The sequence below is a fragment of the Plectropomus leopardus genome, chromosome 2, assembly GCF_008729295.1.
Source record: "Plectropomus leopardus isolate mb chromosome 2, YSFRI_Pleo_2.0, whole genome shotgun sequence".
NCBI lineage: Eukaryota > Metazoa > Chordata > Actinopteri > Perciformes > Serranidae > Plectropomus > Plectropomus leopardus.
In genome coordinates, this window is record NC_056464.1 from 586,987 (window position 1) to 601,834 (window position 14,848).

Genomic DNA, 14,848 nt, shown 5'->3' on the forward strand with positions numbered 1-14,848 from the left:
AAGTGACACTTGGGTCACATTCATGTGTATTATCTTTACTTTTTATTTACTCTGTGTGCCTGCATGTGAATTCTGATTTAGTAACATTTACGCTGTTGGTGTCCTAATCTTAATTCTCTGAAGGCTGAGTCAAAATTCACTCTATTGTGATAAAAATCTTGATTGTGTGAATGCTGATCCTTTTTAAAAAAAACTTTTATTTCTTTGTGGGAGCTATTTGTTTGTAAATCTTAGTTTTTTGTTCACTAATTTGAAGTAACATTTATGTTTGATTATTTTAGATATTTGTTTTATTAAGATTAGAGTTCTTTAGTGTTTTCTTTAGTTGTTTGTTTAGCTTAATTATTTCCCAGTTTAGTGTTTAGTTTGTTTAGTTATTATTTTGTTCATTTATTTTGTTTTGGAATTTGGCTTTGGGCACCAGGAGATATATAGGTAGAAGGGTAGGTCTAGGACCAGAATGCACCTGGGTGGCCCTATGGTTTTTTACCTGAGCAGGAGAGGCAGGATTCTTTTGATCTTTGTTTGCTTGCGTCTGAAAAAAAATAAACTATGAAAACCTTAAAATTTTGGAATGGACATTGAATTTCTTCTGCCTGAGTAAGTTACAAGCCCATGGTGCAAAGTGACTCTTTGATTTACATTTTTTGAAGTTGAGTCAAAGGTTATATATTTCGACAAATGGCCACTACAATCATAATCTGTTTTTGTTTTTCAACTATTTTAAAGCACTTCAGAGAATCTCCAAATCCTCTTAACCCTTTGAAGCCTGGATGAACATCAGTTTTTCTTGTGCTGCATTCACAGACACCTTTTACCTTTTAAGTATTTTAACCATTGAACCCTGATGAAAAAAAAAGGTTCATTTCTCTTCAAAAACATAGGAAAAGGCAATGAGCAAATTGGAAGAAATTGGTAAAAGGTGACAAGAAAATAAACTAATAATTTCTGTTAAAAAAGGAGCTAGAACATTATTAGAACATTAAAAAATAGGTAAAATGTCCAGAAACTATATTTCTGATCATAATAGTTATTTTAGCACTTTTTTCAGGTAATTTTCTTTTTTCTTTCTGTATTATTACCTTCTTTTTTGCTATTTCCACGCATTCTTCTAGCAAATTTACTAATTTGGTGCGGATTTTGGGTTCATTATTTGTTAAGTTGCTCATTGCCCTCCTCCCATGCTTTTGAAAGAAATCAATCTGATTTTCTCAGGTTCAAAGTTAAACCTTCTCCACTTTTAGAACCAAAATGTTTCTATCCTCAAGTCCTCAAGGCTTTACATGACAAAAATTAAAACATCAATTAAAATTTAGACTTGCTTTGGCTAAATCAAAGAGAATGATCCACCTTGCCGCACCCACAAGACACCAGTAGGCACTGCATCTCTTACAGTAACCCAGGACGACTCTGTAAAAAAAAGTGTATACGTTTTTATGAAGCTGCAAATCATAAATCTTGTGAGTTATTTCTTTCCATAATTCCTACATGCTTAAGGCAGTTGCTGTAAAGATAATAAATGTCTATGGCCTCAACGTAAAGCAAGTCAGCTGTCTATCCCTCAAACAGAGCAGTCTGTCCACTGATTAACAGGAAATCACTTACAGAGCCGTGAAACATTTTACTCACAACTTGGTGATAACCCTGGCCTGAGAAGCAATGCTCACCAGCACAACAGACAACAGACAAGTCATGTACAATTATGGCTGAGACACAAGAAATGCATGCTACGTTGAAGAGGGTACTCAGCTACTCACCATATGAATGAAGTAAACTGAATGTGCTTTAAAATGCAAAAGTCAATGAAAATGTTATTTAGTATGCACTAAAACTCTCAAGTGAGTAAATGTGGTTTTATTACAGGTTTAACAGGTTGATCAACCCAAAATAAATCTGTAGTCGAATAACTTATCTTCCCACTTATCTGATTTAAAAAAATCATACTGACTAGCTGAGGTCAGAATACCAATAATAAGTCACATCGTATTCTCGCCCCTGTAGGCTACTGCTGAGAATTCTCCAGATACTGGACACATTGCTCTCAAAGTTTGCTGTGTATATTCACATCTCAAGAACATGATTATTCCTGTTAGTCCAATGTACAAGAAATATCAAACTTTACTCCAGATATGAAACTTCATGAATCTTCCCTTAACTTCAAACAAAAAGCTTTTTAAAGCCTCCTGGGAAAACTACCAGGAGCATTGACTTTTATCCTAGTTCAATTTATTGCTAAACTCTGTTTTCACCCTGATAATTCCCTGTGTTTAGAGGAAAATCATCCAGCAGTGGATATGGATGACTTCCACACAAGAACAGAGAGAAAGCAGCACAGAGGCCCTAAAGGAATGAACTCTCGTCTTTTCATTGCCGCATGAGGCTTCTCTTGAAATGGTAGCAGTCAGGAACAGTGATGCTAAGCTACATACACACCCAGGTGTAACCATTTGACTCTGGCTGTTGAGTCACTCATAGGCACACATACAACAAAAGCCAAAATTAATTAAATCATTTACCCTATGAGGGGGTAATGACAAAAGATATCTAGTGATCTTTTCATGTTCAAGGTGCTTGGTTTTACACACACACACACACACACACACATACACACACACACCAGTGTTTGGGTTTGAGTTGAAGACTGAGACATAACAAAACCTTCAGTTGGAGATTACTCTCCTTACTGAATGTCTCCTGGCTCTAGCTACACCTCTACAGAGCCAGGTAGAACAGCTGCAGGTACAACAGGTTTCAACAGCTCTTTGACTGTGCTGTTGTCAAAAGTAACAAAGAGCAGAGATCTCTGATGTATGTGAACAACTTAAGCCTCTTTCCCACTGCACAAAAAACATGCTAACATGTGCTAACATCTGACTTGTCAAGTCAAGTCAAGTCAAGTCAAGTCAAGTCAAGTCAATTTTAGTTATAAAGCCCATTATCACAAAACACGGGTTTCCTCAGAGGGCTTTCCAACAGACGACCTCCCTTTGCCCTTAAAACCTCACATAATCTAAGGAAAAACTCCCAAAAACGACCCAAAGATGAACAGACATGCAATAGATGTCGTAAATTGAATTACAATCATAACAAAAAGGAAAGAGAAAGAGAGAGTGGAAGAGAATGGGAGAGAGGGGGAGAGATGCACAGCAATAATGGAAACAAACGCATGTCATATTACAATAACGATTGGTGTAGAATTACTAAATGCACTCTATAATAGTATTGTGGGTGTTGATAAGAGACCCATGCGTATATTGACAGTGGTGGTGTGGCTCATAATAATGGCAGTAGAAGTTTGCGTCAAGCATGATCACGGTATCAGCGGAACCAGGACCCACAACACAGGCGTAGCTTCAGACACGACCAAAGCAATGGCAAAACCAAGACCATGATCAGGGCGAGCTGGGGGTACAGTTTCAATGTCAACACAGTGGGATAGTGAACAATCAGAATTCACACCTGGGTCATATTACTCTGCAGTAGTCATAGATATTTATCACCCCTGGCTCTGATCGGCATTGATGGAAACACTATCACTGCACCAGTAGTACTGTCCATCTCAACTAAGCAGCACAAAAGCATAGATCAAAATACATCTGCACCTATTTTGCAATAGAGACAGAATGAGTAAGAGATATATAAAAAGAAGTAACCATCATAAAGTTTTCACAGACCTCTGTCCATGCTTTGTTCTTTTTAATTTAACTGTTCACTGGTCTGTCTCTGAGGTTGAGTGGACACCCCAAAACCTGGAGAGTGGATAAAGCCAGGATTTTCCAGGTATCTAGGCTGAATTTAGCCGTGACTCGTTGCATGAAAGCAGAGGCGCATAAGTTGCAGATTTATTCTGCAGCTAGCCAGCTCCTGACCAGGTTAACAGCCAGGCTTGTTTAATCCTGGAGCCTGATTTGTTGAGTCAGCTGTCACTCTGATCAGAAATAAATATGTTTTATAATTATTCCATTTTAATGATGTACAGAGGTTTTATTTTATATTTTCTAGGGGTCACTCTGTTGAGTTGTGATTAGTCGGTCTCTTTATCTTGTAAACTACAAAAAAGACAAATGGTAAATTAAAGCCATGCCAATGCCTGTGCCTGCAGCAAAGCTTTCACTTCATGCCACTGCTACATAAGTCAGTGCCCCTTTTGGGCCACCCCAGCGGAGACGCCACGCAAATTGCCTGTCGATCTCAAATGTCAAACTCCATTTTACCCTCAGTTAGGTACAAGATCCCTTGGGGTCAACCCAGAGGGGGCAGTCCACCATTTTCAAGCAGAGAACCATGGCCTGATATTTGGGGGTGCTGACTCTCATCCCGACTGCTTCACACTCAGCAGCAATGCACTTCAATGCCTATAGGAGGTCACATTGTGGTGAAGCCAACAGAATATCATCATGGGCAAAAAAGCAAAGATGCAATTCTGAGAAAAGCCCTGCTTTCCCTTCCTGAGGCATCTAACTGTTTGCCAGAACTTGCTTAAGGCCAAATCAAATTCCTTCTCCATAGCATGCCCCAGCTCGTCGCACACTCTGCTTATCTTTGGCAGCCACCATAGCTGCAGCACTTCTGGCCAACCAAGACAACCAAACTCGAATGGCCTCCTTTCTCAGTCTGGTCTCTTGCCATCGTCAACGTGAGTGTTAAAATCCCTTAGAAGAATAATAGAGTCCCCACTTGGTATCCTTTCCAGGACACACCTCAGAGACTCCAATAAGGCCAGGTACTGCATAAGCATAAACATCACTCAGAGAGTTCCTCCCAGTGAATCAAAACCATATCTAGGCGACCCTCTTGTTACCTCTCAGCTGGGAGCTTTTGAGTCTCCTCAAACCCACCATGCACATCTCACCCTGGGCAACTCTGGCATAGGTGAGATTCCAGCCCCTCTTGGGGAGTTTGGTTCCAAAACCAGTGCCATGCATAGAGGTGAGCCGAAATATATCTAGTTGGTGCCTCCCCAGCTCCTGCACCAGCTTCGGCTCTTTCCCGGCCAGAGAGGTAACATTCCACGTCCCTCAAGCCTGACACATGCTGCAGCCAAACCCAATATATATACATACATAAGCTAGATTGACATGTCCCTTTTCAAAATAACCTTGTTTATTATTGTTGAATAAAAGTACATTTATGTTTCCAGTGAAACAAATGATTAACCATCCTCGTGGCCTGTCTTGATCAACCTCACAGTGAAGTTGTCAGTCAATAAATTTGTAAAAAAAAATGAATGCATCTCCAAAGAAGATATCAGATTAAAAAAAATTTGAAAAACCTGTGTATAGTCAGATAGTATTGGTGTGATTTGTCTCTCCGTCATCCCCCGGCCATTTTAAACTCATACTTATTGTAAACAGAGGTGGTTGGACAGGAATCACCAGATGTCTTTGAAGGAGGCGTGCTGGGACAGGACCAGAGTCTTAGCCCCACCTCTATGACGCCCGAAGGAGACTTGTCCAATGAGACAAAACATAATAAGCTTAACCTCTTACACGCTTTACTTCCACTCGCCCACATACACAACATGTTTCAAGCACGCATGTTACTCAACCATGCAGCCTAAAGTGTCTCACATGGTAACATTTAAATAACACAGATACAATTTAAAGGATAGCACAAACAATTGGTTTTACAACACTACAAAGTTACAACAATAAAGTATTAAAAAGCAAAAAAAAAAAAGATAATTCATTTTTTTTAATTTATTTTTTTTCATTTTATAATAGAAAATAAAATAAATAAAACAGAATAAAATTAAGTTGCAGGGATAAAATAAAGTAAAAACCAGTGACTAAAACATAAAATAAAAACTGTAATGTTACCTCAAATGAAAAAGCTAGATTAAAAAGATCTTTAATTCACTGTTAACAATGCTGAGAGGGATTGTCATTCTTATATCGAGAGGGTGTGGGTTCCACAGTTTAGGAACATAAATACAGACAGCACTTGCACCAGTACTTTTACGGGACACAAGAGGACCTCAGTGATCTGGCTGGAACATCAAATGAAAGAAAATCTCAGATGTATGGACAGGCAAAGTTATTTAAAGCTTTATGAATAAGTAAAAGAACGTTAAAATCAGTGCTAAAAGATGCAGGTGGTCAGTCTAGCAACTTCAGCAGTGGGGTCATGTGATCTATTTTCCTTGTTTTACTTAACACTCTTGCCGCAGCATTCTGAACTAGTTGTAGATCTCTCATAGACTTTTTGGGTAATAAAGTGAAAAGGGAACTGCACTAGTCAAAGCAGCTGGTAATAAAGGTGTGTGAGTATTTCAGCATTTTTCTGTGTTAAAAAAACGTCTGACTTCAGCAATGTGCCAAAGATGAAAAAAATGCTTTGATTGTCCTTGTTAAAATGCAAAGTAAATGTCAAAACTTAAAAAACATTGGAGCTGTGTAAAAGAAGCTTTTCACTGTGAGACTTTTAAAAAAGAGACAAGTACGGTGCTTGTAAGAAGATAATGAAGTAGGTTGTGTTTTAGAGGGACTCTGCAGAGAATTTGATTTAACCTCTTTTTTGGCGCCCTTCATTCATAAGAAGTTGTTTTAAAATTATCTTAGGTACAACTAAAACTTCGACTTGTTTTTACTTTTCCACACATGGTGATGTGTAAATACAAGAACACAGGAGAGGCCACTGCTAACAGACTGACACTTCCAGACCTAGCAACATGTCTGAGGTATGCAGGATTTATTCTTCTATGTCAGTTCAGCGCTGTCTACGGCGTAGGCTCTAAAAAGATATATACTTTGCAGCGTACCCTGCAGTGTGACCTTTGCTGTAGCCTGATGTGCACCTTTCCAGATATGCATAAACACGTCTTGGTGATGCAGACCTCCTGCGTATTTCTGTAAGCTAAAAACCATTTGCAGAACAGATTATTTTTACTCTTTTTTCGCAGATAAGTCACAACAAATAGTCAGGACAATAAAGCCCTCACACAATGGCATTAGTCTTATGTGTGATCTCTGCCAGCCACTAGGCTAACTCAGTTGTTCCGAAACGTTGCCATGCCAAGGACCCCCAAATTGCATTAGGTTCTGGTGCGGACCTCCTGCTGCATTTTTATTCTTTATTACAGCGGTTTTATTACATGTATATATATAATGGCAAATATCAAAAATCAAACATACAACTTCTAATATATTTTCCTTACTGTATTAATAATAATCAGTCTTTCCTCTGTTATAAACATTTCTTGTCATTCATCAGTAGTATTAACAGTAAAGTTAGTTATTTCTTTTAGATCTTTTGTCTTTTGTTGGGCTTTTTTATTCATTACATTCAGTGTCCTCTTTTCCATTCTATCATTTCTGTCTTGCCAGTATTCAACAAGAATATTAAAGGTAAAATGTTTTTTTTAATTTTATTTTTCTCTTTTGTTATTCATTTGTTATTTTTTAAATAGAAATTGAAAGATTGGCATCAAAGGACACATATTTTGATATGCAGTGATTAATAACATCTAAAAATACATATATCAACAGTGTTTTCCACAGATTGCCTGTGTGTCTGTGGTGGTAGGTAGATAATTGATCTGTTGATATGTTCACAGCTGATCAGATCGATGGATGAGAAAGGATATTTGCAGTGCAGCACTTTTGTAAGTGAAAGACAGTTTTAGGCCTAGCAGAATGAATGGATTAGATTCACTTTCAATGTGCCTGACGTTCTGCTGCTCCTCTATGCCTCTACTGCGCTATAAATAACCCAACAGTGTATATATTTCAATACCGCTCCTACTTAACAGTCTAGCTCCATTCACTGAGATTATGGTGGTACAAATTAGACTATTGCGGCCACCATAGTCTTGGTTGTCACAAATTATGTTTTTAAGATTTCTTTCTTTCTTTTTCGTCAGTATTCACCCTTTTTCCCTCAAAGTTTCCACGGCCCCCCATGTAATGCCACAGGCTATTGCTAAAAACTTTAGCATGTTGTTGAGATAATGTGTCTTGTAAAAGACAAGTGTTTTGTCTGTGAAGCTTGTGAGTTATAATAGACAACATATTTACCAATATTGTTGATAGAAAAATAGTAAGTGGAGTACCCATAAATGACTCAAGTGACCATTCGCCCTTCTTTGTAGTCATTCAGAATTGTATCCGGAAAAACAAGGACACTAATGCTTGCAGCCTAATAAGACAAAACAGGTTGCGTTTCTTTTAAAGAAGATCTAATGACACAAGACTGGAATAAAGTCTATGTGGAAGATGTAAATAAAGCTTACGAAGCGTTTTTGTTCATAACAACTGCTCTTTACGAAAAATATTGCCTTCTAAAAAGTAAGGAACAAGAATTTGATGACAAGGGAATGCAAAAAGCATGCAAGAAGAAAAATCTGTTTGATTATGAATTTTGAAAGATGAAAACAGAAGAAGAAACACCCATGTAAGACATACAAAAACAAACTGACTAGTAATAGATTAAGCAGTAAATGAAAGGACCTGAGGTTGTTATACCACTATACCACTGCTGCCACACCACTACACTCAACATTAGAGAAACACACTCATCAATACAATGCCAAAAATCAATGAATAATCATAGCATTAAATTATAGCCAGGAAAATTTGTCCCAATATGACTCGCGGCATCAGACAAAGCCAGAGTCAACACCTCAACAAATAGCAGCCACAGCAGCATTAGCAAAGAGTGCCAGGTTCAACATCAGCTGAAAATAAGCACAAAAACATCACAGCATGTGGCAATGGCAGAATTTATAAGAATGTAATGTTCTGCGCTGCTATAGGGTGTCTGGTAAACATGTCAATGTTGGACAGAATGTCACAGTAGATTTACAGAGTAACAAATTCTTTTAAACAGGTTGGAATACTCTTCTTTTCTTTTTCTTTCTTTCTTTCTTTCTTTCTTTTTTTTTTACAACAAAAGCCATGTGGTGCAAAAACATCTATCTTGACACACTTATTGATCCTCTTATGGTGTGTTCATGCAGTCCCGAAGATAAAAAACTTCCCAAAAATATTAAAAGTTGTGTCTTTTGGAGCGGATGAGTCAGGATATGGTTAGCTTAGCTTAGCATAAAGACTGGTAGCAGGGGAGAGGGCTTGTCTGGCTCAGTTGATAGTTAAAAAACAAATCCTCCCAGCCCAGGATTGCTGAATACTGTAACGTCCGGCAAGACGTTGGAAAGAAAGGCGACGGTTTATCAGTACGCCACTTTATTACTGAACTGGTTACTGTAGGCCGTAACCATGCACAAAACAAAAATAAAATAATACAGGCACAGATCAACTTGGCTGCTCTCTGGCTCCTCACGCTTGCCCTCTCTCACACACACAGACTCTTCACCTTCTCACTCCTACCCCGCCCCCTCTCTCCTCTCAGCCATTCACATGCCTAACTCTGCTCTCAAGATGCATTCAGGTAACAAGAGAGGTAGGAACTTACAGAACATCTGCACGTAACAGCATCCAACATTAACATAGCAGCAGAGTTGCTACAATACTATGTAGTTATTTTGTGAGGAGAAGATTTTAACTATGCTGCTTTCTGCTGTGTGTATCACTCTCAACATAGCTGAATCACTGCGGACTTCACACTTTTTCTTAAATTCAAAGGACTTGTCATCGTCTTTTATGTTTTCCTCCCTTTATGATACTTTATCTCTGATCTCTGTTTTTCTCTAATGTATTTATAGCTTTAGTCTTTGGTGTATTTAGTCTTTTAACTTTGCTGTATTTGAAAAATGAAAAAGTTTAAAGTCTGCACTCATGCAATATATTTGATCATTATTGATATCACTCGTGCTAAAATTACACACTGAAGTTTGTTGATATTATGCCTGACACTTCATAGTGGGAGCAGACAGGAGACAGTTCTCAGCTTTTAGTCAGAACATCAGCTAGCAAGCAGCACCCTAACCCTTGGCAAGCTGTCAAAGCCACATTGACTATATTTGCTGTTTGTCCCCGCTTCAGGTGTGTTTTTTTTTTTTTTTTTGTGTGTGTGTGTGTGTGTGTGTGTGTGTGTGTGTGTGTGTGTGTGTGTGTGTGTGTGTACACATTGGGTTCATGCACTGGACTTTGCACCAGAGCTTGCACTCTACATGCAAAGACAGACAGGACTAAATGTTCTGAAAAGTGAATAAACTGATAATGACAAACAGTGACTGCAGTTAGAAAAGGGGCGCAGAGGGACTGAGAGCCGAAGAGAGAGCTGTCACTGTGTGTGTGTGTGTGTGTGTGTGTGTGTGTGTGTGTGTATCATGCTGATGCTGAAGGGGAAACAAGACTAACTTTCCAACTTATATAAAGCTTTCCTCAGCTGATTCAGACTCAGCTAACCTACATTACATCCTCTTCGTCTCATCTTTATTCAGCTCTGACAAACTACTCTGTCAGTGTTGTGTGCTGCTGCCTCTGGAGCTCTTTTTATCTCAACTGTCTGTGCTGCTGACTGATTCTTCAGGATCTGAGGAAAAACAACCTGGATCTGTTTAAAAAGAACAGCAATTATACAACTGATGTGACTGTCATTGCCTCCTGCCAATAATACATGAGCCTTACAGAGCAATACCACTATGTCATCAGACAATTATGTTTTTAATTGGGATAATGTTCCGTCCATCTTGGACATCACAGATGTGATGCTACTAAAAAAGTTGTATATGGCGGGCCTTTATTCAAGATTTTTAAGAAATGTACTCATTATGCAATCATTGTCACCTGTCCAACTGTTGTTGGTGCCTGCCTAGTCAAGCAGCTTTTGCAGCCTCTTCCATAACAACTAAACTTCATTAGACGAAAAAAAAAAAGTGTTTATAGGCCCTGACACACCAAGCTGGCGGTCAGCCATCTGTCAATGTTAAGCCGACGGAAAGCATTCCTGAACCTTGTCGTTGTGCTGTGTCCTGCATCACTGGCCCTCGACAGTCCAAGGTGGCTTTTTTTTTCTGCTGATCTAGCATGTTGAATTCGCCTATGCAACAGTGAAGCACATCGGCAAAAGAAATTACTCTGATTGGCTGTTTACCTCAGCGCACATGAGGAGAAATGAAGGGGAGAAACAGTCAAAGCGCATTCACTCTACATGTCACATTCACCCATTCACACACTTGTGACCGAGGCTACTGTACAAGATGCCACCTCCCACTCACACTCACACCCCCAAATATACTTCGACATATAGCCTGGAGGAACCGGGGTTCGAACCGCTGATCGTCCATTTAGAGGACAACTGCTCTCCCTCTGAGCCACAGCCACTCTTGTGGTTGTGATGTAGTATACAGAACATTTACAATAAGCAATATCTCACCCCCACCCCCGACGACACACAAAAAAAGAAAACAGAATCTGATCCAACATCAAAATCCAGAGGTCCTACTGTAAGGTTGCCTCCCCAACTGAAAAAAACACACAAACATCAATCCAAACCCCTTTGACAGTCATAAATAACATCATGTGATTTAGCCATGACATGCCAGTCAGCTTCTATCAGTCAACCAGAACCAAACCAACACCCTTCTCAGAGCCACAGTCATGCAACCGAGGAACAAGTTCAAACATTATTAAATCCTGCTTTTGCAATAAGCAGTCACATTGCACAAGGAGGAGTCTTCAAGGCTCAGAGTAGTTCTGCTACAAGCTGCTGTCACTCAGCAGCCAACAGTCACAGTCATTGGAACATTTCTTAAAGCCTGAAATGTATCTTTCTGCATTTATTTTTTCTCCAAGCACCCTCTGTCCCCCCACCACAATGTTACTGACCTTAAAGGCAAACTTGCGGGTGATGTTATCCGAAGGCTCCACTCCACGGATTCGGAAACTAAGCAGCGGCAAACTCCCTAACACCGTGTCCTCCTTCTCATCTGTGAAGAGAAAAATGAAAATGTGAAAACATCCAAGAGAGACTCAGAAAAACAGAATAACGATCCGGCCAGGGCTACAACTTCCGTGTGAGAGTAATAACAAGTATCACGTTAGCCAGTACAATCAACTTGCATGATAAAGGACAGCAAAACAGAGGAGTGTTCAGAGTCCTAACATGAGAAGTGGAATCCAAGCTGATCTCCTCCCAGCACACTCGCTGCTCCCACAGTGACAGCTTCCTAGAATAGATATCCATTATGGTCCGAGGGTCCCTCTGATAAGCAGCAGTAACGGCTCACGCTCTCACACACACACAAACCAGGATCCAGCAGTGATAAATAGGAGCACTGTACTGTAGGAGGGGAGTACCAGCGCTGACTGAATAATTGAAGGAGGTATAAAAATTTCAGCAGTTTGAAAACGGATACACTCCTCTCTCTGTGACCTCCTACCTCTTACTTCCCGAATGCTCTGCACCAACACTCTCTCTGCTCAACGTGTGTGTTTATTTGTTGCTATGTTCATATGTATGCGTGTGTGTGTGTGTGTGTGTGAGAGAGAGAGAGAGAGAGAGAGAGAGAGAAAGGGGGGTTGGTAGAGATCTGGGGGAGGGGGAGGGGCTTGTGCAATCATACAATACCCTAATCCCTGCTCTCTCTCTCTCTTTGTGTGTGTGTGTGTGTGTGTGTGTATGTGTGTGTGTTTGCATGTGTGTGTGCGTGTGTGTGTTTGTGCAAGATAATGATCAGCCCATGTGACTCAGTGTTGCAGGAATCTCGGTCCCCAGCCAACTGTACCTGCTGCTCATCTGCACCAATGACATAAACACACACACACACACGCAAAAAGGGACAGCAGAAACACTCTGCTTCTCTGCCAATTGTCTTTCACACACATTTGAATGATTTATTGATGACTGTATTTATAGACTGAAACCATGGAAATGTATTTTCTTAGACAATCTGAACAGACAACACAGCATGCAGAAAGGTACACAAAGTAATGATGACACACAGTGGACATAAAGGGAAATACCTTTATAATGATGTTAAACACAAAACTAAGACATTTCACAAATCAGAGAAGCTAAACTAGCCAGTTTGGGATATTTACCAATGGGAATATTACCAAAATATTATTCTACTAGTGAGTAGGGTGAATACAGGTGATTTGGGACACTTTTTAGGAGATTAGCAAGAAAAAAACTTTGAATACTACTTTAAGTATTACATTTTGAACTTGTTATGACTGTATGCTATATTTATATAAAGAAAATATGATGACAAGTAAAATATTTTAGAAACTTTCCCTTCAAACACGTCAAGAACCCCAACCTTACTTTAATGTCACGCTCAGGTAAAATGAGACAGCTACTAGGGTGAAAAATGGGGCAGTTATGTTAGGTTTTTTTAAAGGTTAAATCCATTTATCATTTCAGTCATTAATTCAATAAATTATCATGTAACCTGTGGCTAATTATTATAAAGATAGCCCAGCTTTTCTGACATGCTTTACCTCTTGCTGCCTGTTACCTTGCTGCCATGTGCCAATGGACGTGTGGTGTGTGTGTGTGTGTGTGTGTGTGTGTGTGTGTGTGTGTGTGTTTAATAGTCATGGCTAATTCTGGAATATCGTGGCTGAGATGCACTCACTGCATCATCTCTCAATGGCAACCATACTGCAAGTGTCTGCAATATTTCAAGATGGCACTCAATAACATAACCCATGATTTCACGGCACCTGGTAGCCTGAAACTACACTGGTTTCACTTTAGCTTTTTTTTCCAATTTTACCTGAATACATTAAATACTCACTCAAAGCCTTTCCTCATAAAAAAAGTAAACGTGTATTGTGAAAATATTTTCATTATAAGTCAACCATTCAATAAAATGAAACATCTGACAACCATTTTTGTTGTAATACCCCTGTTGTTGGGATGAGAATCAGCACCTACAAATCCGAGGCCATGGTTCTCAGCCAGAAAAGGGTGGAGTGCCCCCTCCAGATCGGGGATGAGATCCTGCCCCAAGTGGAGGAGTTTAAGTACCTCAGGGTCTTGTTCACGAGTGAGGGAAGGATGGAGCGGGAGATCGACAGGCGGATCGGTGCAGCGTCTGCAGTAATGCGGACTCTGCACCGATCTGTCGTGGTGAAGAGGGAGCCAAGCCGAAGAGCAAAGCTCTCAATTTACCAGTCGATCTTCACTCCTACCCTCACCTATGGTCATGAGCTTTTGGGACCAAAAGAACAAGATCACAGGTACAAGCGGCCAAAATGAGCTTCCTTCGTAAGGTGGCTGGGCTCTCCCTTAGAGATAGGTTGAGAAGCTCAGTCATCTGGGAGGAGCTCGGAGTAGAGCCGCTGCTCCTCCACATTGAGAAGAGCCAGATGAGGTGTCTTGGGCATCTAATTAGGATGCCTCCCGAATGCCTCCCTGGTGAGGTATTCAGGGCACATCCCACAAGCAGGAGACCCCGGGGAAGACCCAGGACACGCTGGAGAGACTATGTCTCTCAGCTGGCCTGGGAACGCCTCAGGATCCCCCGGGAAGAGCTGAACGAAGTGGCCGGGGAGCAGGAAGTCTGGGCTTCCCTACTTTAGGTTGCTGCTCCCGCGACCTGACTCCGGATAAGCGGAAGAAAATGGATGGATGGATGGCTACCCCTATTGTTATAGCTGAGGTATTCTCATTACCAAAATGAGTAAATAAACATATGTCGTATGTCTGAGATAGACCTGTGTGTCTCCTAGATTTCTGTAGAGATGAATAGAGATGACGAGAATGTTTGGTGGTGTTAACAGAAAGGACATGACTCTTGAACTTAACAGTTGTATTAAGGCTTTATACAATGGCATTTAACACATTATTCTGTCATTTTATGCGGATTGAAAGGAATTTGTTTGTTGATAAAATGTCAACAAGTACAATCATTTCTGTAAAGCACTTATAACTACTGTATGAATCGATCCAGCAGCACTCTACCGCTGCCACTGTCTCTGAGCTTGTAATTCTGTTG

At 40.1% G+C, this 14,848-nt stretch overlaps 1 protein-coding gene across 4 annotated transcripts in view; it reads right to left on the reverse strand.

Moving 5' to 3' along the window:
- The window catches only part of plekha6 (pleckstrin homology domain containing, family A member 6), a 101,089-nt gene that overhangs the window by 55,208 nt on the left and 31,033 nt on the right, over positions 1 to 14,848 (reverse strand). For 3 of the 4 annotated variants that reach the window (XM_042497934.1, XM_042497925.1, XM_042497916.1), the window contains exons 1-2: positions 12,284 to 12,366; positions 11,730 to 11,830 (exon numbers count right to left, since the gene is read on the reverse strand). Coding sequence is in view for 1 of the 4 variants with exons in the window: in XM_042497942.1 (XP_042353876.1) it covers positions 11,730 to 11,830 (101 nt within the window). In the remaining 3 variants the exon portion in view is untranslated. Of the gene's footprint in view, positions 1 to 11,729; positions 11,831 to 12,283; positions 12,367 to 14,848 lie in introns of those variants that run through there. The other variant, XM_042497942.1, reaches the window with a different exon arrangement.